The 22,187-nt window shown below is 34.7% G+C and overlaps 3 protein-coding genes and 1 pseudogene across 6 annotated transcripts; 3 read left to right on the top strand and 1 right to left on the bottom strand.

Annotated features, from left to right (window-relative positions):
- Positions 1-2,161: 2,161 nt before the first annotated feature.
- On the top strand, positions 2,162-7,974 carry LOC141711328 (vacuolar protein-sorting-associated protein 11 homolog). The gene is made up of 5 exons (XM_074513708.1): positions 2,162-2,513; positions 3,756-3,932; positions 4,061-4,384; positions 4,467-6,194; positions 7,258-7,974. Exons 1-5 carry the CDS (start codon positions 2,292-2,294, stop codon positions 7,615-7,617), a joined length of 2,811 nt encoding a protein of 936 aa, XP_074369809.1. The 5' UTR covers positions 2,162-2,291; the 3' UTR covers positions 7,618-7,974.
- Positions 7,975-8,613: 639 nt separating this feature from the next.
- Positions 8,614-11,782, top strand: LOC141711329 (uncharacterized). 2 transcript variants are annotated; one of them, XM_074513709.1, is made up of 4 exons: positions 8,614-8,778; positions 8,888-8,971; positions 10,329-10,521; positions 11,344-11,782. In XM_074513709.1, exons 2-4 carry the CDS (start codon positions 8,918-8,920, stop codon positions 11,472-11,474), a joined length of 378 nt encoding a protein of 125 aa, XP_074369810.1. In that variant the 5' UTR covers positions 8,614-8,778; positions 8,888-8,917; the 3' UTR covers positions 11,475-11,782. The 2 variants fall into 2 exon arrangements, with proteins under 2 accessions (XP_074369810.1, XP_074369811.1); XM_074513710.1 differs by having other exon boundaries at positions 8,662-8,728.
- A 251-nt stretch (positions 11,783-12,033) lies between these two features.
- On the bottom strand, positions 12,034-14,072 carry LOC141711230 (pentatricopeptide repeat-containing protein At2g29760, chloroplastic-like; annotated as a pseudogene).
- Positions 14,073-17,401: 3,329 nt separating this feature from the next.
- On the top strand, positions 17,402-21,654 carry LOC141711326 (uncharacterized). Of its 3 annotated transcripts, none has more exons than XM_074513705.1 (4): positions 17,402-20,503; positions 20,715-20,845; positions 21,223-21,420; positions 21,520-21,654. In XM_074513705.1, exon 1 carries the CDS (start codon positions 17,599-17,601, stop codon positions 20,350-20,352), a length of 2,754 nt encoding a protein of 917 aa, XP_074369806.1. In that variant the 5' UTR covers positions 17,402-17,598; the 3' UTR covers positions 20,353-20,503; positions 20,715-20,845; positions 21,223-21,420; positions 21,520-21,654. The 3 variants fall into 3 exon arrangements, with proteins under 3 accessions (XP_074369806.1, XP_074369805.1, XP_074369807.1); XM_074513704.1 differs by having other exon boundaries at positions 21,218-21,420; XM_074513706.1 differs by lacking the exon at positions 21,223-21,420.
- The last annotated feature ends 533 nt before the right edge of the window (positions 21,655-22,187 follow it).

Raw genomic sequence — 22,187 nt, 5'->3', positions numbered from 1 at the left:
AAGTGTCATTGAAAAGTGTAAAATATACTTCTTAGGCAGAAAACCCGTTTAACTAAATCCATGATTATCCAAGTTCATATAAAGGATATGACCCCTCATCCTATAATTACGTTTTTGCCATGATAATTCACTAAGATCTCTAGACATATTATTAATGCAGAATTAAAGTCACCAACGCAAGCGTGACAATCACGCGCGTTTGAGAAATCTTAAAATAAGTAACTTATGACTTAAAATGAACGAGGAACTTGTAAGTGATAAGTAAATAGATACTTATAAGTTAAATAAGTGTTTGTATAAACGTCAGAATTTTTTTTAAAATAAATTAAAATAAATAAATTTTTAAATACAAATATCTTAATTCGTAAATTTTAAATTAGAAATACATATAAAGACATAAATTTTAAAATAAAAGTTAATAAAAATCGAAAAATAAAAATAAGTTGAGAAAAAGTACGTTATTGCTAACAGTCAACTTATCAGCTTATAAGCTATAAATTTGACTTAGAAGCGGGGTCGACAAACACTCGTCGATAAGTACTTACGGACTTATAAGTGAATAAACCACTTATTTTGTGCGACCAAACAGACCCTTAAAATTTCGAATCCGATCACCCCTAACATACAACTTAATTATAATACCCATGACATATCTACTTTTATAATTATAAATCAATTGTAATATCCTTTTTTTATCCAAAATATTCGTTAAGTGCCAAATAATTTCAGACTTCATGATAGTCATTAAATTTTTTGCGTGGAACATAAGATAAAAGAACTAGAAAATTCGTTAATTCAACTTTTTTCAAATTTATTCCAAATATATTATTTTCAAATTTTAAATTTCATTTAAGAGTGATTTAAGAGTGAGTCCATCGGAGATGCTCGTCCTAATTAAAAAGAATGTTAAAAATAACATTTTTTGGTGTAAATGGATGAAAATATCCATTCTGGCCGGGGATAATAATTTTTACCAAACCGATGGATATCTGATCCATACCGATCCGATCGTATTTTACCGAACCTGAATATTTCGGGTTTGATTTTTAAACCCGAAACATTTTCGGGTAGGGTTTGAGTTTAAGACATATCGTTTCAAACTCGACCCGAAAACTCGTAACTCATTCCGTTTCGGCCCGAACCTGAACCCGATCCGAAACCCGTGTTAATATATAAATAATATTTTACATTTTATAAGTAGTAATATAATATATAATATATAATATAATATAATACTAATATTAGTACTAAAAATTACTATTTTTACAAACTATTGCATTAAAATCGTTTAAACATGTTTTTAACAACATGTTCAATACAAGTATACTAAAGGTCAAAATTATTGCATTATTTCACCAACAATTTTATTCATAGAGGTATGATCTATTGTTTTCTCTCAACCCTCTTATTCAACCCCAAAAATTTCAATATCGTCATATTTATGAGCACTTTGCTCAAATCAGATCATAGTAATCTTTCACTAGAGTTTGTGCAAATTAAGGTGTAATTTGATAGAAATTTACAAACCCGAACCCCAACTGAACCCGAACAAAACCCGATGGGTTCAGGTTTAGTGGTTCGAGTTTTTACGGGTTCGGGTTTGGCAAAAAAAATCGAGTTCGCGTTTGGTTTTTGCTAAACCTGTTTCGACCGATCCGATTGTCATCCTAATTCTGGTAGTGGATGGCTTTAAATATCGTCTAAATATCGTCTCGTATACGCATTTGTCATTTGAGTATCTTGTTTTGTACTAGATACGTATTTGTTAAATCAGTGTTCATTTTTTTTACATAATACTCATTTTCCAAATACGTATCTCAATGATAATACCCAAACTAAAAATACGTATCATTAGTAATTTTCTTACATACCCAATTTTCAAATACGTATTACATTTATTCAATTAAAAAATACATAACCAAAATTATATTTTCAATCATATGTTCTAAAAAATAAATATTTTAAATAATTTCATCCCAAAATGAATATTTTTCACCATAACTCCCTAATTATTAGCCCAATCCTCTTATTAAAAGAAGTGATAAATTAAAATGTGCTTAAAGCTGTAAAACCAAAATACGAAAATAACAAGGCACTAATGCGTTATTGTAAAGTTATACGGGCTATTGAAACGACGTCGTTGGCTGCATCATGCTGAAAACAAAACAGAGAAGACAATGTACAGCCTGGTCTCTCAACCTTTTCGCAAGCTCAATCATTCTCTATATTTTTAACTTCAATAATAGATTTTATTTAAATTATATCGAAATTATTTTTCAAATCGCTGAAAAATGTACCAGTGGAGAAAATTCGAGTTCTTCGAGGAGAAATTGAGCGGGAAAATCACGATTCCCGATGAAATCACCGGTAAATTGGAGTGTTGTTCGAGCGGCAGAGGAAAAATCGCCGTCGGATGCGACGACGGCACTGTTAGTTTACTAGATCGAGGTTTTAAATTCAATTATGGATTTCAAGCTCACACTTCTTCGGTTCTCTATGTTCATCATCTCAAGGTGTGTTGTATGTAATTGTATGTATATGTATGTATTTTTTGAAGATGATTTGTTTTTTAATTGAATTGAATTTTGTTGTTTATGTGAGTTGTTTGTGTTATTGTTGCTTTGTATTTGGTGATTAAGTGATGGATTAGGTTACGGAGTGATTTGATTAGGTAGGTGCGTTTTTACGGATGTGGAATTTAGGTTATGGAGTGATTCGATTAGGTTTGGTTGTTTGAGTCGATGTTGTGGCGTTGAAGGTGTGATTAAGAGGTACATGAACTAGGTTTAGTGGATAAGGTGTTGAAGGTGTGATTGGGAGGTACATGAACTAGGTTTAGTGGATAAAGTTGAACGGTTACAAGTCGGAGAGTGAGTTTGACTGAATTAGACTTGCAAGCTAGTTGTAGCGGATTTGTAGATTGGTAGATTGTTGTTGTTTGGTTGTTGATTAGTTTCCGAGTAGTTAGGCAGTGACTATGTTTGAATTATGAATTTGAACAGTTATGAATTGGTGTGTTTGACTGAGTTTCTGAGTTTGGACTTGCATGTAGTAGTAGTAGCTGATCAGTTAATCGGATGTAAAAACTCCACTTGAATCACGACGAGTCATGAAATTGATTGAGCGGTGAACTCTTTTAAATTTTGAATACTTTCCTCTGTGACCTTTCGTAATGTTAAGACTGAAATTACATTATGTAGTTCATACCGACATACTTAGGCCGTAGTACTCAAGTCTTATACTTTATTATTGTAATTTAATACACTGCTAGAAACGTGAAGTTAGTGGGCTATTTGTCAGGGCAGAGTAAGGTCACGAGCTTGTTTCAGTGTGAACTTTAGGTTTATCTATATCCTTCATTATATTTTAACTAAAAAATTATGTTTATTCTGATTTGGGATGGCGTGTACTTATTTTAAGATTTCTATTTGTGTCATTGGTCTTGAAATTTTATTATGTATTCTAATATATGTTGACGTAATCGTGTGTTTGATGAGTTTCTATATATTTTGTTATTAATATTTTTACTGGGTAATTGTGGCTGGTCTTCGAGTTGACTTGATTAGTCCAGTCACAATCATGAATTCAGATATACGTTTCATTGTCAGGAAACCAAGTGATGCCTTTAAAAGATTTGTACAAAAGATTGTAGGAGATGAAATGATCTTAAGCATTTGTTTTGTATATTTACGATGAAGTTCTCTTTTAGTTAGAGTGTTTAGGACTCATGATGTTTCCCCTTATCCCATGATCAGCAACGTAATTTCTTAGTAACTGTTGGAGAAGATGAGGAGATATCTTTGCAGAAATTATCATTTGTCCTGAAGGTTTTTGATCTTGATAAGACACTGTTGCCGGAGGGCCCAAGCACATCGAGTCCTGAATGTATCCAGATATTGCGAATTTTCACTGATGACTTTCCTGAAGCCAAGGTATCTGTTTTGTATTGTAGTTTCTTAATTACATACTAGTTTCTTACCTAAAATATCAATGTTATAAGCGGACAATCACGCGTGTAGTGTTGACATTTGCTCAGTTTTATTAATTTTATGTTATGCAGATAACATCATTTTCAGTTCTAGAAGAAGCTCCACCAATTCTACTCATTGCTTTTGGGTTAGAAAACGGCTGCATATATTATATTCGAGGAGATATTGCACGTAAGCAGATTAAACGTTTTAAGCTTCAGGTGGAGAACACTCCAGATAAAAGCCAGTTGCCAGTAACAGGCCTTGCATTCCGAGTTGATGGACAAACTCTTCAATTATTTGCAGTTACACCTACTTCAGTTAGCTTGTTTAACTTTAAAACTCAACCACCAAGTCGGCAAACCTTAGATAATATTGGATGCAAAATCAGTAGTGTTGCAATGAGTGATCGCTTGGTATACCCCTTCTTCAAGCCTATAAAAAAATTAATATGTTTATGCTACTTAGCTTGCAGTTATATTGCTATTAATCTTTCAGGAACTTATCATGGGACGACCAGAGGCTGTATACTTCTACGAGGTTGATGGTCGGGGTCCTTGTTGGGCTTTTGAAGGTGAAAAGAAGTTCCTTGGTTGGTTTCGTGGATACCTTCTATGCATTGTTGAAGATCAGAGAACTGGCCAAAATATTTTTAATGTGTATGACCTGAAGAACCGGCTCATCGCACATAGCATCTTGGTCAAAGAAGTTTCTCACATGCTTTGTGAATGGGGTAATGTTGTACTTATAATGACGGACAAATCAGTTTTATGTATTGGGGAGAAGGACATGGAAAGCAAGTTAGACATGCTTTTCAAAAAGAATCTATACACTGTTGCTATCAATCTTGTTCAAAGTCAACAAGCTGATGCTGCTGCAACTGCTGAGGTGCTAAGGAAGTATGGAGATCATTTATATAGCAAACAAGACTTTGATGAGGCTATGTCTCAATATATCCACACCATTGGTCACCTTGAACCGTCATATGTGATACAAAAATTTCTAGATGCACAAAGAATCTACAACCTCACAAATTACTTGGAAAGTTTGCATGAAAAGGGGTTTGCTTCTAAAGACCATACAACTCTTTTGTTAAATTGTTATACCAAATTAAAAGATGTTGATAAGCTGAATGTTTTCATAAAAAGTGAGGATGGGGAGCGTAAATTTGATGTGGAAACAGCAATAAGGGTCTGTCGAGCTGCCAATTATCATGAGCATGCAATGTATGTTGCAAAGAAGGCTGGGAGGCATGAGTGGTACTTAAAGATCTTACTTGAAGACCTTGGAAGCTATGAAGAAGCATTAAAATACATTTCAAGTCTTGAACCAAGTCAAGCTGGGGTTACAATTAAAGAGTATGGCAAAATACTCATTGAGCACAAGCCAGTTGAAACAATTGAAATACTGTTGCGGCTTTGCACGGAAGAAGGAGAAGCAGTAAGAAGAGGGTCTTCAAATGGTACATATGTACCTATGCTACCTTCTCCAGTTGATTTTTTGAACATATTTATTCATCATCCCTACTCACTGATGGATTTTCTTGAAAAATACACTAACAAAGTGAAGGATTCACCAGCTCAGTTAGAAATTCATAACACGCTTTTGGAGATATACCTGTCTAATGACTTGAATTTTCCACCATCTTCACACGTTGATGTTGGAAAAAATGGTAATCTTAGAGCCGAACAGTCATCAGCGAAGGGGAAGGACGCAAACAAGTCAAAAGAGTGCCATGAAAAATTTCAAAAGGGTCTCCGTTTACTTAAGAGTGCTTGGCCATCAGATCAGGAAACTCCGATGTATGATGTTGATCTTGCTATAATTCTTTGTGAAATGAATGGTTTTAGAGAAGGACTCCTATTTTTGTACGAGAAGATGAAACTTTATAAAGAAGTGATTGGTTGCTACATGCAAGCACATGACCACGAGGGGTTAATTGCATGCTGTAAGAGACTTGGAGATTCTGGCAAGGGAGGTGATTCTTCACTTTGGGCAGACTTATTGAAGTACTTTGGTGAACTTGGCGAAGACTGTTCGAAAGAAGTTAAGGAAGTTCTATCGTACATTGAAAGGGATGATATTTTACCTCCAATTATAGTTCTTCAGACTTTGTCAAGAAATCCATGTCTCACTTTATCTGTCATTAAAGATTATATAGCTCGAAAGCTTGAGCAGGAATCAAAACTGATTGATCAGGATCGTCGTGCAATTGAGAAGTATCAGGTTGGATTTTTAAACCTATAATCTCTTGATAATATTATACAGTACATACTTGTGTTATCCACTCTCAGGTCTTCATGCAATATCAAGAACTTGTTTTTGCGTGTGTGTGTCCAGAAGGGAGATGTCAAATCTGATATAAGACTCGACTTTTTACCATCATAACCTATCCAACTAGAAGAGGACGAGAGTGTCATTACTCTTAATAATGATCTTGAACTTTTAATGAGAAGCAGCATCCTAATTTTGTTTTTAGAATCAAGTTTCTATTTGAATGTAATTTTTAAGCTAAAGTTGGAATTGACTTCTTGGTTTGCTAATAGCAAGTGTCATATTTCAATGTCTGAGCCTCTTCACCTTACATTTGCAAAACTTGTACTCGGTGTTCAGCCGACATTGCAATTTGGCCAATCCAGTTGATATCATTATCGGGCATATTTAGTCTTGGGCAATGAATATTAGCTGAACCAAACTTTTAAGGTTTGATGTGCCAAACGGTCAGCAGATTCCATTTTCAAATCCTATGTCATGCCGTGTTTGTTGAAAGTCATCTCTGTTATCGAAAACTATTGATTCTTCACTTATGGTGTAGCTTAAATTATTGATCCTTCACTTGTGGTGTAGCTTATTAATGGAATATAGCACTTTTACGAAGACCGACCATAGATCTTAAATTTTCTAAACAGAACCTAGTTTTATGTCTACAGGGTCATCAGGTTTGCATTTGGCTGAACTTTTTAATGTGTATAAGGGTTATTAGGACAGCTGTATTCATTAATTTTTCTGAGCTTAGCATGTGAAGGGTGTTGTTGCTGCAAATAACTTAATTTTTGTAAACGTTGGCTGGTTGTTTTATAATCATAAACTGAATACTTAATCATTTAACTTAGAATATGCATTTGGAAACTGCAAATTTTTCCTTTTCCTTTCAATAATGGACCGTTACCTTCTCCTCGCGACTAATTTCTTCTTGATGAATGATGAGAATATAACATATTGTCAAAAATTTAGCAGGTAAAAGTGTGTGGATGCGTTCGTAATAAATTATTCATATATTATTTGACAGGAGGAAACAGTAGCCATGAGAAAAGAAATCCATGATCTCAGGACCAATGCCAAGATCTTTCAGCTGAGCAAGTGTAGTACTTGCACTTTTACCCTTGACCTGCCTGCTGTCCACTTTATGTGCATGCACTCATTCCATCAACATTGCCTCGGGGACAATGAAAAAGAGTGTCCAGAATGCGCTCCTGAATACAGATCTGTCCTGGAAATGAAGAGAAGCTTGGAGCAGAACTCTAAAAATCAAGATCAGTTTTACCAGCAAGTAAAGAGTTCAAAGGATGGTTTTTCTGTGATTGCCGAGTATTTTGGGAAGGGGATAATTAGCAAAACCACAATTGGATCTGTTGACAACACTCCCTGATCAGGCAAAAAGTCTTCCAGTGGCAGTGGCTTCTGAGCACATAATTATGATTTACTGCTCAGGTGACACATCCTCCTTTAATGAATCTTCACATTATTTGTTAAGGATCAGAATCTCCCAGTTAGATCTGCAGGCCCGGAGTTTTAGCCCATGATAGCAAACTGGACCACAAATTGGCCTACTACCATGTCTTGTCTGGCCCAGTTGTTTAAATAACAGAAATATAATGGTAGTTTGAGAAACTGGTTGTATTTTTTTTGTTTTCTTGGTTGTATTTGTGTGGTTCTAAAAGATGTCATGTTTGATTGTTCTTGGGCAAGCTTCCCAGCTAATTTCATAGACTATTTCAGTGTGGCACGGTATGGTTCCGAACACAAAACTTCGTTACTTCCATCTTTAAAATTAGACTTTCCTAACATGTGTTATGAATGTAATGACCCCCTTTATTCACATAAATCACATCAATTAAAACGCCTCATTTATCATGTTATTTTATACAAAATTTTGTATCCGGTTTTGTGAATGTAGTATTGCCCGTGTAAAATTATTTCAGCGGATAAAAAAGAAATGTTCGGACTACATTATATTTGTGGATGAACAGGAGACCAAGTGATCCTGTTTTATTAATCATAGTTATAAGCCAATCATTAAAAAAGTTTAAGTCAAATCATTCATTCATTATCAATAGCTGTTTAGCAATTAAAAACGATAATTAACAATATTATAATATTTAAGTCAATCTTGATCATTGGCAACCACGAAACAAGCATGCAACTATGCAAGTAACAACATATAATAACGTGACTATACAAAAAGGGAAAAGCCAAGTACCAAATTGTGCATTATACCAACATAAACTCTTTTTGTTAATAAAAAATACATTAATAACATATATTTAAAAATAATTAAAATTAAGATTTCCTATTTTAGTAAATTTAAAAATACTTTAATTATAATATTACACCCACGTAAGCATGATACACATTCTAAAATGAAGGTAAACACTGAACAATAAACACAAAAATAGATCATCTCCTCTCTCTCTCTCTCTCTCTCTCTCTCTCTCTCTCTCGTCTCTCTCGATTCTCAGTCCACAAGCATAGAGAGGATGGTATAAAGCAAACCCTACTTTACTTTCCTTTTATAGTTTCTCTCTCACGGGTAATTTTTATCCACTTCTTCATTTCCATTTCATTATCACACACACTCACACACACACACACAAAAGTTTACTAATGATTGTGATGACTATAAACAAATTTGATTACAGGGCTTATTGGGTATTTGATTCTTGGAGAGGATGAGCACACAAGGCCCACCTGACCCATTAGATTTTTTCATTTGGACCGTTGAGGTTCACTACTTTTTCTTTCACTTTCTTGATATTTTTAGATCTTGTTTGTGTATATATTTTTTTAAAAAGATTTAATTTTGGGGTTTGACTTTGATTACTTGGGTTTTATTAATTTTATGTGAAATTGGTTTTAATGATTGCTTTAAGATATGGGGTGGAATTGATATTTGCGGTTGTGCTTATAATCGATTGTGATTATTTGGTTTTTAATCAAATGAGCTGCAGTTTCCTGTTTCTTTTAAAGTTTTCCGAAAAGATGATGCCTTTTCATTTTTTTTGCTGTCTAATTGTATATCATACTGCGACAACATGATTCTATTTTGAGGTGGTTAGTCTCGGTGATATTTTATGTAAATTGTAAATCTTCTTAGTGTGAACTAGCATCTTCTTAGTGCGAACTAGGAAGTGGGATTTGGATAATTGGTGATATTTGACTTTGGAATATGGATTTTGGGGTTTTACGCTATTAAGATGTCGGAATTTACCTCCTAGTGGAATTTGGCTTTGTAAGTTGTTTCTTTCATAGACGAGTGCTACTTAGTGGTTTTCATATTTGTAAGCTGTTTGATTATTAAATGCGACTAAGAGCACTTGTTACTTTTTACTCTCTAAGTAGCACAAGTTGAGGGAAGTTGGACAGGGCTAATCTTGTCACACAGAAGCTAGTATATCATATAATACTTAGATTTCCCCATCTGTGTAGAAATATTATTTCAAATTCAGCATACATTTCATTAGAGCATATGTCTTTATATTTTAATTCTCATATATAATTGCTGTCTTGTTCTCAAGGGAATCTGAGTCTAGCACTAAATTCAGGCAACCTGTTCTGTAGTAGTATATTGAATAATAATGTTAATTACTGTTAGCCTTAATTACCTTTTCTTACTTGTACTGATATCAAATTACCAAATTGTGCTGTTGTGGGGATAAGTGAGAAGGTGACAAGTATGTAGGCACACTTGAATTCTCAAAAATGCATGAATAATTGGGTTAAAACACTGTTTTGCATGCTCTTTTGAAATTACACTATATACCAAATAATATCCATTCTTATCTGTAATGCTTTTTATAAGTTATCACTTATGTATTAGTTTTACAATAGAATATTAGACCTGTGTAACTATTCTACACCAAATGATACAACGATTCAAATTTTGCACCTGGCTCAGTAATCCTTTTCACGTTAGTTAAGAATATATAATATATGTCAGGAGATTGACAGCAATTCAGTATGTTAAACAATGCAGACTATATTTAAATGTTATTATTTGGACTAAGTTGTAATAAAAATACAAATTAGTAATTCAATGGATCATTGTAATCATGCTAATGCATCTTCTTTTTTTTATGCCAGGATGTAGGCTTGTGGTTGGAAGAGATAAATCTTGGTAGCTACCGTGAAATCTTCAAGGAAAATGGTGTTAATGGAGAGTATCTAGAAGGCATGTCCATGTTTACGACTGAGCAAATACTTCGGTTTATAAGGCGGTGCCACATGAAATGGGGGGACTTCATAACACTGTGCAAGGAACTCAGGCAAATTAAAGGTCTCTCTCTCACTTGACTATATTATGTGACATAGGTCAATCACTAATGAAATTCTCATACGGAACTTTTTGTCTTTCTAATTGTTCTCCTTCTGTTACTATATATGTGTTCTCTTTTATAGGGTATGAGGTTTTCTTGGAACTCTTGTTAGTACTTTCGGTTCATAATTAATCATCGATTCATTATCCATATCAAACTGTACTTTCTAGTACTTGCACATATTTTAGCTTTAACAATTAAAACTGAAAGTTAGTATAATGTCATCGATTGTCTCCTTTGCCGTTTTGTATGGTTTTAACTGCATCTTTGTTAGATCACAAGCTTGAATTTAAGTTTTGGTTCCTAGATCAACCCCGGATGATAATACAGAAAGTGAAATAGATAGGTTAATAAGTAATAAAAGCATACAAGAAAGCAGGGGGTAACTAGAAGTTTAGTTTTTACATAATTGGAATCCACAATTTCACAAAAAAATTGTTGGAAAGCTTATAGGGGAATCATGAACAGTTTTTTTATTCTTATTTTTGTATATAAAAAGCTTCCATTTTCGTCTTCCATACTCGAGCCAGCAGTACGCTTAATTAAATTAAGTTATTTACTATGTCAGTTGTGCACAGTCACTTAACTTAGTTTCTAAGTTAATTGCATGTTTTTCTTGTCATGTAACCATCAGATGATGCTAGTAAGTAGTAATTCTTTCAGCGTTACCTAACAAAGCACACACACACACACCAGATAAGGAGAATATGTATCCTTATCTTCTTGTATTCAATTTCTGTTATTTGTTCTATACTATGTACTAACTGGAATTATATGCTTAGTGGCGTGTTTGAAGGGGGAACAAAAAGTCCGTCGTCCTTGGTGGGCTCCATGTTGCCTCTCAGTAGTCTTCGTCAGGGCGGCGAAGCGCAATAGGCAATCAAGAGTAGTTTCCTTGAAGATAGAACAATGATATGAGAGATCTGCCAATATGTATTACACTTCTAGTTTTTTCTTTGGAAATTGATAAATTAAGCTCCATATTTTACGGATTAAGCTTAAACCTACAACATTATATGCATGATGTACTAGCTTATCCGGTCAAGATTGGAGCTTGTCTATCATTTTTTAGGCAAAAACACAATAAACATGAAACAACCCCCATTACATTTTCTGTTTATCCAATGTAAAGTATGCCAGGTGGTGCTTTGTTAGTTTTTTCTTGGAGAATATTTTTTGATGTACAAAGCCCTCATTTTTACATCTTATTTTGTTGCTGAACTGTATTGTATATGTTTGTCCAAAATTCTGTTAAAAATACTATTGACATCTCAATTACGATGGTAATTCACTCTTCGTTGGAAAGAAATGGTTTCGGTGAAATAAATTCAATAAAAATTTAATAATTTTCACTCTTTGCCTGTTGGACTATGAAGATAATGCTTTATGAATCCTTTCTTTAAAGTTTAGACTGGTGTAAAGAAGTATGTTTTCTAATTTGCTTAAATAAAATGTGGCAAACAAGCTTTGCATGTTACTGAAGTTCTGTGTGTATTGATGTCTGCTTATCTGAGTACTGAAAAAATACCTGTAAAACGACTCCTTTGTCGCCTAACTTAATTGGACCAAATATTTACCAATAATCCTTGCAAGAACACAACCCATTTTGAACTGATGGAACCGGCTATTGTCCCTCGCAATGATTTCACAATCATAGATTTTAGAGAGGAGCTTTGTCACCGAGTGGCAATCGTTACACACGAAGGTTCTTCACAATGCGGATTTGGATTCCTGATCCAACATTGATGAGACTAAAAGCTATAGCCAGCTTCTCACTATGGCTTTCTGGTTCAGCTTCCTTATCTTTCTGTTCTTCTAAACACAACAATACTTGGGTTGTATCGGGTACATGTCCACTGCATTTGAGTTTCCCTCTCGTGAACCACACCTTTATGCTCTATTGCACTGCAACCTGGATCTTTCTTAACACCTCTCTTCCTCATCATTTCTCTAATCTTAGAAACTTTGTCCCACTGACCAGCAGCAGCATATATGTTTGAGAGAAACACGTAACATCCAGTCGTTCCTGGAGCTACCTCAATCACACGTTGAGCTGCATATTCACCAATTTCCACATTCTTGTGATATTTGGAACCACTCAGTGAACTCATCCATATTACATTGTTTGGTGTCATTGGCATCTTCTCTATCATTTCTTTAGCCTCTTCAAGATGACCAGCTCGGCATAAGATGTCCACTAGGCAACCATAGTGTTCAACAGTTGGCTCTATTTCATAGACCTTTAACATCATATCAAAATACCTTCGCCATTTCTGACCAAGCCTGCATGATTACAAGCATTCAACAACCTGATAAAGGTAATGGCATTACGCTTTTACTCCATTTGCGATCATCTCATGAAATAATTCAAATACATATATTTGGTAAATCCATGCATTCCTAGTCCTACAATTAAAGCAGTCCAATGGCCCAATTTCTTTCTCTGTACCGAGTGAAAAACTGCCAATGCACTCTCGACACTTCCACACTTGCAAAACATTTCTATTAAGGACATTCCAAGCACACCTTCTACGTTATATCCAGTCTTAGACGAATAAGAATGAACCCACCTACCCTTACTAAGCGCAGCCAATCCTGAAATTGCAGAAAGTATGCTGACCAAGGTAACCTGATTAGGTGTAAACCCTGCCATGAGCATTTTATTGAACAATACCAAAGCTTCCATATGCTTTCCATTTGACTCAAGCCCACCTGTCATTGAATTCCAAGTAATTACATCTCTTCTATCCATTTTATCGAACAAACGACGTGCTGCCTTAAAATCCCCGCTTTTCATACACCCATTAAGCATAGCATTCCAAGAAGCCAAGTTCCTACCAGGCATCCTATCAAAAACTTCCCTCACATCCTTAACTTTCCCACATTTTGATAAGCCGCAACATTGTCCACGAGAAAGTATCCTTATCAGGTATCTGATTAAACAACTCAACCAAGCTCAATCTCCCACATTTCACATACCCATCCATCAAAGCATTCCAAGAAACCAAATCCTTCTCCACCATCTTATCAAACACCTTTCTTGCTGCCCCAAAATCCCTGCATTTCGAATAGAAACTAACCAAACTACTCTGCACAAACATATCCAACCCAAACCCAATTTTCAAAACCAACCCATGAATCTATTCACCTATTTCAATGCACACAATCTCCCACACCCCTTTAACACAATAGGCAAAGTAAAATCATCCGGGACACAACCCGACTTCTCAATCATTTGATCAAACAGGTGGAGTGCATCATCTGAACGATGATTTTCAACGTAACATTTAATCATAGTGTTCCAAGAAAACAAATTGGGTTGTTCTATATGATCAAAAACTGATCTTGCATAATCAAGATTATTAATTTTGGGGTCAGCATAAAAAGACAAGATTCTTGAAGAGACTAATGGGTAGTTTAAAGCTGCAGTTTTGATGGATGATGCGTGGAGTTGTGTGACTTCTTGCAGGGTTTTAGAGGTTTTGGATGAGGGGAGTTGAGTTGAAGAGGATCAGTAGGGTTTAGGTTGGTTCTTGCTCTGTTTCAGTTGCTTAAAAGACAAAAACAGAGGAACTTCAGGTGTTTCTGTCTTGTTCAGGGGCTTAACAGATCAGTTATTCTGTCCTGTTCTTGTTTATGTCCCATTCATTCCGCTATAAATTTTTTCAATACTACGCATTTTAAAATGATTATATAATATATATTTATGTTACACAATTCATTTTAATTTTTTCATGTGAAAAAAAATAAAATAATTAATAAAAATTATATTTTAAAAATTATTAAAATACGTAGGGAGTGTTCGTTCTCGATGTATGTAGAGAGTCCAATTGTGGAGGTTGAAGATGGTAATTATGATATTACTTAAGAAGAAGTGAAAGTCTTGTGTTTGATGTGTGGCACTGATCGGCAGACTCTGGTATATGGTGGTTGATAAATCTATTTAATATTATACTTCAAATAGCTAAAATGCCAAATGAGTGTCAGTTAAGTGTGGTAGTACCTCAATATAAAAACAAAGATAATGCTCAAAATTGTAGTAACTACAGTTATAATGAAATTGTGGGAGCGTGTTATTTTAGTAGATCAATAATTGAGACAATTCATCTCATTCGTTGTTTTATGGGGAAATATCGAGAACATCGTAAAGATCTTGATATGGTGTTTATAAACCTTAAAAAGACTTATGATAGTGTATCAGGAGAGGTTATTGGGAGATCTTTAGTCTCTAGAGGGGTTCCGTAAATATATGTATGCATGATAAAGGATATGTATTCGGATATAGGGACATGTGTTATGATGCCGGTATGGGATACTCACTATTTTCCAAGGTAGGCCTTCATCAAGGATTTATGCCAATTCCATTGCTATTTATAATTATTTTGGATGTGCTCACTTGTGGTCTTCAAATTAATATGCCTTGGTGTATACTTTTTGTTGATGACACTGTGATAATAGCTGAGTCTAAGGGTGAGGTTAATGTACAATTGGAACAATGACGTTCTTTACTGGAAGTTAAAGAATTGCGTATAAGTCGTTCTAAGACCGAGTACTTGTGGGCTAATTTTAGTGGAGAAGATAATGAAGAGGATGTTGAAGTTTGTATTGCTAAAAATCGAGTTTCAAGGACTAGTCGTTTAAATACCTTGTTTCCATTATTGACAGCAGTGGGGATATTGCTGCAGATGTTACACATCATATTCAAACAGGATGGCTTAAATGGAGGGTTTCAACTGGAGTATTGTGTGATAAAAATGTACTTTTGGAGTTGAACGGTAAATTCTAAAGAGTCGTTGTACGCCCAACATTTTTATATGAGTGTTGGCCATTAAGAAAAGCGCAAGAGCGTCGGTTAGAGATGACATAAATGTGTATGTTGTATTGGATGTGTGGTTACACAATGGCGGATAAAATACCGAATAACACATATAGACGAGCATTTGCTGTTGCGTCTATTTCCCAGAAAACACGAGATAGTCGATTACGTTGGTATGACCATGTTCGGAGACAGTGTATAGCAATACCAATTAGAGGGGTGGAAGGTATCTCACTAAGAAGAAAAAGAAAAAGAGTTAGACCCCGTAGAACTTGGGTGGATCAACTAAATTTAGATATGGGGTCTTAAATCTCACGGGTGACATGACATTAGATAAGTTTGCTTGGTGACGACGTATTAGAGTGGTTGAAGGTTTGTGTGGTAGGTTAGAAGGGATACAGATGTATAGTTTTCTTTGTCCTTAGTGTATGTGTTCGACTTCGTGTAGGTAAGTCTCGTGTGCATGAATCCACGAGTTTAGATATTATCTTGTTCACTCTATATTTTCTTTCTTTTTAATAATATTGTTTAGTTTTTATACGTATTGTTATATCATACATGTATGCATTTATCACTCACTATATTTGTCGTGTACTAAGCCGAGAGTATTTACGAAAACAGTCTCCCTACTTTTCGGAGAAAAGTTAAAAAAGTGAGTAAAATAGTGAGATCGATTAATATTATATGTATGAAGTGGATATATTGGAGAGAAGTAGTGGATGTAGTTATTTAAAAATTATAAAATTTTCTATTTTTGATTTTTTTTTTGAAATGTAAACAATTGGAAGAGACATTTTAAAAAGAAAAGTGTAAACAAATAGGAGTGATAGTGGGAGTACTAAATATGTTTCATTTGGTTTGGTAAATATAGAAAAGGGTACCTGACCTGAAATTTGATCCCCACCTGACCTTTTTTTTATTTGTAACTTGATTAAGAAGATTCAAAAGTGACCCGGACACGTTCTTCTCGATGCGAAAGAAATCGAAACGATCCGTTATTGAAAAATTTCATTCCTTTGAATTAAAACATTCGGTTGCATTTATGTTTACATATTTTTAGCTTGACCCGAAATGGACCGACTTACAAACACGAACTTAAAAATTTTGAGTCAATCTCTTAATAGATTCCTTATAAATATTATAAAATATTAACTCTTAGTGATTTAAGACATAATTTTAAATTTCAACTCCAACAATGTTTCTTATCTTCAATCCTTATTATTATAATAATAATAATAAATTTGAATGAGATATGAAATTAAGAGAGAGAAAATAACTAAAAAGAAGAGAGAGAAATCAATTTTTTATTGATAAAAATGATATAAGGGATGACTTGTGATTGCTTAAAGATAAGGTATGAGAGAAGTGTATTAGTGATATAAAGAACCACTAAAACACTGTTGGAGTGCAATTTTATGTCATCTTCCTTATATTTGGACTTAAGAGAGGGAGCTGTTGGACTTGCTCTTAGACATGAGATTCATTTTTTATTTTTAAGGAACTTCGAGTGCTCCCTTATAATATTTTTAGGAATAAAAAATTCATTTATGTCTCTTCTTTTTACATTTCTCTCCCTTTTTTTGTTCAACTTTTTGTCCATATCTTTTCAAATATAATAATATAATAATAATAAGGAAGGAAGATTAAGATCATTGTTGGAATTGAAATTCAAAATTATGTCTTAAATCATTAAAAATTAATATTTTATAATATTTATAATTAACCCACTAGAACACTGTTGGATTTGCTCTAATGTGCATATTGATAAATATAGTATACCCAAATAAGAGATGCGAGATAGATTTTTCTTTTTTCATTACCCATGTGTCTTTTGGGTATGTTATAGAATTATGTTACTCAACTTATAATTGCGTATCTAAATTGTTAGAATTCGCGCTCGTCCCAAAAAATTGTCATTTTTGTTAAAAAACTGTTAATTTTTACATTTTTTCTCCACGATGTTGTATCTGGTTATTAAAAAGGTAAAATTAAAATTGTGAAAAAATTTGAAGACAAAAGAAAAATCACCCCTACAAATCTCTCTCTCTTTCTCTCTCTCTCTCTCTCTCTCCCTCTCTCTCTCTCTCGCGGCAGCGAAACTGAACACGTTAACCCCCAAAAATTGCTGACAAATATACATACAAATACACACAAGCTCAACAATAACATGTACCCTTCATCTCGTCACTGCAACAATTCATGAACTCTCACGGAAACTCAAATGTTAAAGCATTACAAAACTCAATCACATCTCTCTCTTTACTTTCTCTCCAAGAATCATTGTCCTATCATAAAGTTTCAATCTTTACTCAAATTCTCATCCCAGCCCATCACTTTATGTAATGAATTTCAAGAAAGTTTCAAGCTTTTAGTATGTAAGTTTTGTGATATTTTGAGCCAACCCCATTGGCAATCGAATCCAGAACTTAAAAATTTGAGCTCAAATCTCAATACCCATTTGGTTTCCAAGATTATTGAAGCCCATTGTAGTAGTGATTGTGTTTTGCAGTTTTTTTATTGGGTTTCTAAGAGGCATTTTTACAAACATGATAGGGGTGTTTTTGTAGCTATGTTGGATAGGCTTGTTAGAGATGAGCAGTTTGTGAATGCAGATCATGTTAGGATTTTGATGATTAAAAGTTGTCCAAATGCGGAAGATGTGAGATGGGTTTTCGAGTTTTTGAATGGGCTTAGGAAGAAAGGTCTGGACTTTAGTTTATATAGTTGTAATTCTTTGTTGATTCAGTTTGGTAAGTTTGATATGGTTGATGCTGCCAAGAATTTTTATCTTGAAATGTTGAGTAATGGGATTCAACCGAGTTTACTGACGTTGAATACGATGATTAATATGTTGTGTAAGAGGGGTAGGGTTCAAGAGGCTGAGATGATTTTATGTAAGCTTTATCAATGTGATTTTGTCCCGGATGTGTTTACGTATACTTCTTTGATTCTTGGGTACTGTAGGAAGAGGAATTTGGTTGCTGCATTTCGAGTTTTTGATAAAATGCAGAAGGAAGGCTGTCTTCCTAACTCGGTGACCTATTCCACTCTCATAAATGGACTTTGCAATGAGTCGAGGGTGGTTGAGGCACTGGACTTGCTTAAGGAAATGATTGAGAAGCACATTGAACCTACAGTGTTCACATATACTGTCCCGATTAATTCACTATGTGCTATTGGGCTTGTGAAGGAGGCTAGTGATCTTGTATCATGTATGAGAAGACGGGGTTGTTTGCCAAATGTGCAGACTTACACGGCTATTATTAGTGGGTTGTCTCGATCCGGGAATTATGAGATGGCAGCTGGATTTTACCACAAGATGTTGATGGATGGTATGGTTCCAAATAGTATTACGTATAATGTCTTGATAAATGACCTGTGTGCAGTACCAGGCAGATTTAGTGATGCTTTAAGAATATTTGATTGGATGGAGAAACAAGGTACCTTGTGCAATACTGGAACTTACAATGAAATTATAAAGATCTTGTGCTTTACTGGGCAATTGGAGAATGCAATGGTTCTTTTTAACAAAATGCTGAATGTGGGTTCTCCGCCAACAGTTGTTACATATAATACGCTCATTGGTGGATACCTGAAAATAGGTAAGCTGAAGAATGCTATGAGATTACTGCATTTGATGAAGGAGAATAAATGTGAACCAGATCAATGGACTTATTCGGAACTTGTTTCAGGGTTTTGCAAGACAGGCAAACTTGATTCAGCTGTCGCCCTTTTTGAGGAAATGATTGGTCGCAATTTAAATCCAAATCAGGTCAATTATACTGCTTTAATTGATGGTCACTGTAAGGATGGGAAATGTGATGCTGCAGTGTTATTACTTCAAAAGATGGAAGCAAATCATTGCATGCCAAGCACTGAAACTTACAATACTGTTATAAATGCTTTTGCCAGAGAAGGTAAGTTTGATGAAGCAGAAAAGCTGTTTGATACAATATCGGAAAGTGGGTTGCTGCCTAACGTCATTACATACACAACTTTGATTTACGGGCTTTGTCGGAATGGTGGGACAAATCTTGCTTTCAAGGTTTTGCAAAAAATGACAAAAAGTAACTGTTTACCTAATGTGAACACTTATAATTGCCTCATCTATGGGTTATGTCTAGAAGGCCAGGCTGATGATGCAGAGATGTTGATAGAGAACATGCAGAGAAAAGGATTGTCTCCTGATACTGTGTCTTATACTTCTTTAATTGATGGATTTGTGATGTTGGACAAGTTAGATCATGCGTTTGTTGTTCTTCGACAAATGGTTGACATGGGCTGCAAACCTAATTATCGAACATATAGTGTCTTGCTGAAAGGGTTGCAAAAAGAATACCAGTCTAGTGTGGAAAAAATTGTTTCACAGAATGAAGCAGATGATGTTAGTTTTGAAGTTATAAACAATCTTTTGATAAGAATGACGGAGAGTGATTGTGAACCAACTGTTGACACCTATTGCACTCTAGTCATTAGTTTGTGTAGAGAAGGAAAAGTTCGCGAGGCTGGTAAGTTGACCAATCATATGGAAGAGAAAGGTTTATGTCCTAGTAAAGAGATCTACTGCTCTCTCTTAGTTGCTAATTGCCGAAATATGAAAGTAGACTCTGCTAAAGAAATTTATAACTTGATGGTAAAGAAAGGCTTTACGCCTCATTTATCAAATTATAAAGTACTCATTTCTGCTCTCTGCAAAGCAAATTTAGTTACTGAAGCGCTAGATGTGTTTGACAACATGTTTGAGACACCATGGAACTCTGATGAGGTTGCTTGGACAATTTTAATTGATGGGTTGCTGCAGCAAGGTGATGCAGATATATGCTTGAAGTTTCTTCATAAAATGGAGAGCAAGGGTTTGGCTCCTAGTTCCCAGTCATATAATATTTTGGAAAAGGAGTTGGCGAGAGTAGATAAATGTCTTGATGCACGCCTGGGCGATAATTTAAGAAATCTGAGTGATGATACATTAAATTGATTTTTTCTTCATTTGTCAAGTAATGCTACTCTTGGCATTGCCACATCATAATTCATTAGGCCTCTAATTCAGAGGCTTCCAAAAACTTTCTTAGAGGAACGGCGATATAGATGCTTTGATACATGATGGATATTGAGCTATGGCACGTCAGGTTAGGCTTCCTTTTTTCCTTACACGGTCAGCTATCTTTGAATCATTTTGCCTCTGTTAATTATTAGAAATTTTTGAATAATATGAGGCTTGGCTTACCTGTATATAAAAAATGCTGCGGCGTTGTCACTTCACGGTTTTCTCTACCAATTAAATTTAGCAGATTATCCACATTATATTATGATACTCATTTGAGTGTTTTTTCTTTCCAGATTTTCCACGGAAAAAACGTCTATGAATTTTAAGGGCCACCTTTGTACATTTTAGTCAATTTTCCAAATGATTTTGGATACTGTAATAGCAAGAAGTGGCTTGGTACAATTCAGAAGCTGATTAGATTCAGGTATAAAGATATGCCTTCTCCAACATTAATGTTGTTTTTTCTAATTTTATGCAAGAGTATGTCAACCTACTCATATTCTGTTCTTTCACCTTATAAAGACCTGCGAATAAGATATATGAACTTGATATGAAAATTCTAGTACAAATATCTTCCACCCATGCTTTTCTGAGTAGTAGTCCAGTAAATGTATTATTTCTTGTTTTTTGAGAAGTAGTACAAATTCTAGAACTTGATATGTTAGTTCTTGTTTGGTTAACTAAAATTTAGAAATGATCAAATTGAAACATTAAGCATTCCTTTTTAGTAGTAATACTTGTGAGTCAACGTATCAAACATGACATAACTCCATCTATGAGTTACTGGTTAATGCAGCACAGATGAAAGATCATTTCACAAAATGGGAAACAGTTAATGCTGAACTTCACATTTAAGAGCTGGAAACAGTAAGGTTCTGTTTTATACTTAGACGGCAGCTTCAGACTAGGGTGCATGATCCCGTTTAGGCTGTAGTCAATAAACTGGAAGCCGAAAGAACTCTGGTGTACTTCAGCAACTACTTTTGCCCATAAATTATTGTAATTTTCCAACTTCCACATGTGCACAATTCTCTGCCTTTTACTTCATCATCTTTCTAGAATTTATGACCAATATATCCAATTCGCACTCTTTTACAGGCGAAGGCTATTAAAGGAGTTTGGAAATATGAGATATTCTGTTTCCAGCTTGAAAAAAAAAATTCCCGCTTATTAATTCTATTTCCGGAGAATCCTTGTGAAACAGATGAGTGGTAAGTGGTAACTCAACCAACATCCTCAAAGACTACACCAAGATGATTGACCCATCGAACAATACTAGATATCATTCTTTCAAAAGATTACAAGGTACTTGAAAATTTTAAACCGCAGCATAGATCATATGTAAATTTGGTGTATCATTTGTCTCCTAACTGACTAAGAGTTCTATCTGGCTTTACCAGAGAAATCTTGGCTAGGTAAGTTCTGTTGTAACACATGATTCTGTTAACTCGAGATTTATAATCCCACTATTTACGATGACTACTTCAAGTATGGAATGATTCGAGATGCAGTTGATTATGACCATTCTCGATGCATACATTGTCGGTGGGAATAATTATTGATTTTGTAGGTCATTTTAGTGTCACTGTAAGGATCAAGTTATGGCATCACAACCCTCAGCCCCCATATCAACCAAGAAGAATCCAAGATGTATTATTATCTGCTATGGCCTCCGGGAAGAAAGTCAGTCGCCATACCGACCAGAAGAATCCATTGTTATTATTAATGTCACCTGTTTTGTTAGAAATAATTGATAAGTTCATTAT

The sequence above is a fragment of the Apium graveolens genome, chromosome 3 (genome assembly GCF_009905375.1).
Source record: "Apium graveolens cultivar Ventura chromosome 3, ASM990537v1, whole genome shotgun sequence".
In the NCBI taxonomy this organism is placed as follows: domain Eukaryota; kingdom Viridiplantae; phylum Streptophyta; class Magnoliopsida; order Apiales; family Apiaceae; genus Apium; species Apium graveolens.
Note: the sequence above shows the minus strand (reverse complement) of the source record. Positions and strands in the feature narration are given on the sequence as shown.

Coding starts and splice junctions, on each gene's coding strand:
- LOC141711329 (XM_074513709.1), top strand. CDS start 8,918: ATGAGCACACAAGGCCCACCTGACCCATTAGATTTTTTCATTTGGACC. Junction 8,972..10,328: donor TTTTCATTTGGACCGTTGAG/GTTCACTACTTT, acceptor TTTTTATGCCAG/GATGTAGGCTTGTGGTTGGA. Junction 10,522..11,343: donor GGAACTCAGGCAAATTAAAG/GTCTCTCTCTCA, acceptor TTATATGCTTAG/TGGCGTGTTTGAAGGGGGAA.
- LOC141711326 (XM_074513706.1), top strand. CDS start 17,599: ATGTTAAAGCATTACAAAACTCAATCACATCTCTCTCTTTACTTTCTC.
- LOC141711328 (XM_074513708.1), top strand. CDS start 2,292: ATGTACCAGTGGAGAAAATTCGAGTTCTTCGAGGAGAAATTGAGCGGG. Junction 3,933..4,060: donor ATGACTTTCCTGAAGCCAAG/GTATCTGTTTTG, acceptor TATGTTATGCAG/ATAACATCATTTTCAGTTCT. Junction 6,195..7,257: donor GTGCAATTGAGAAGTATCAG/GTTGGATTTTTA, acceptor ATTATTTGACAG/GAGGAAACAGTAGCCATGAG.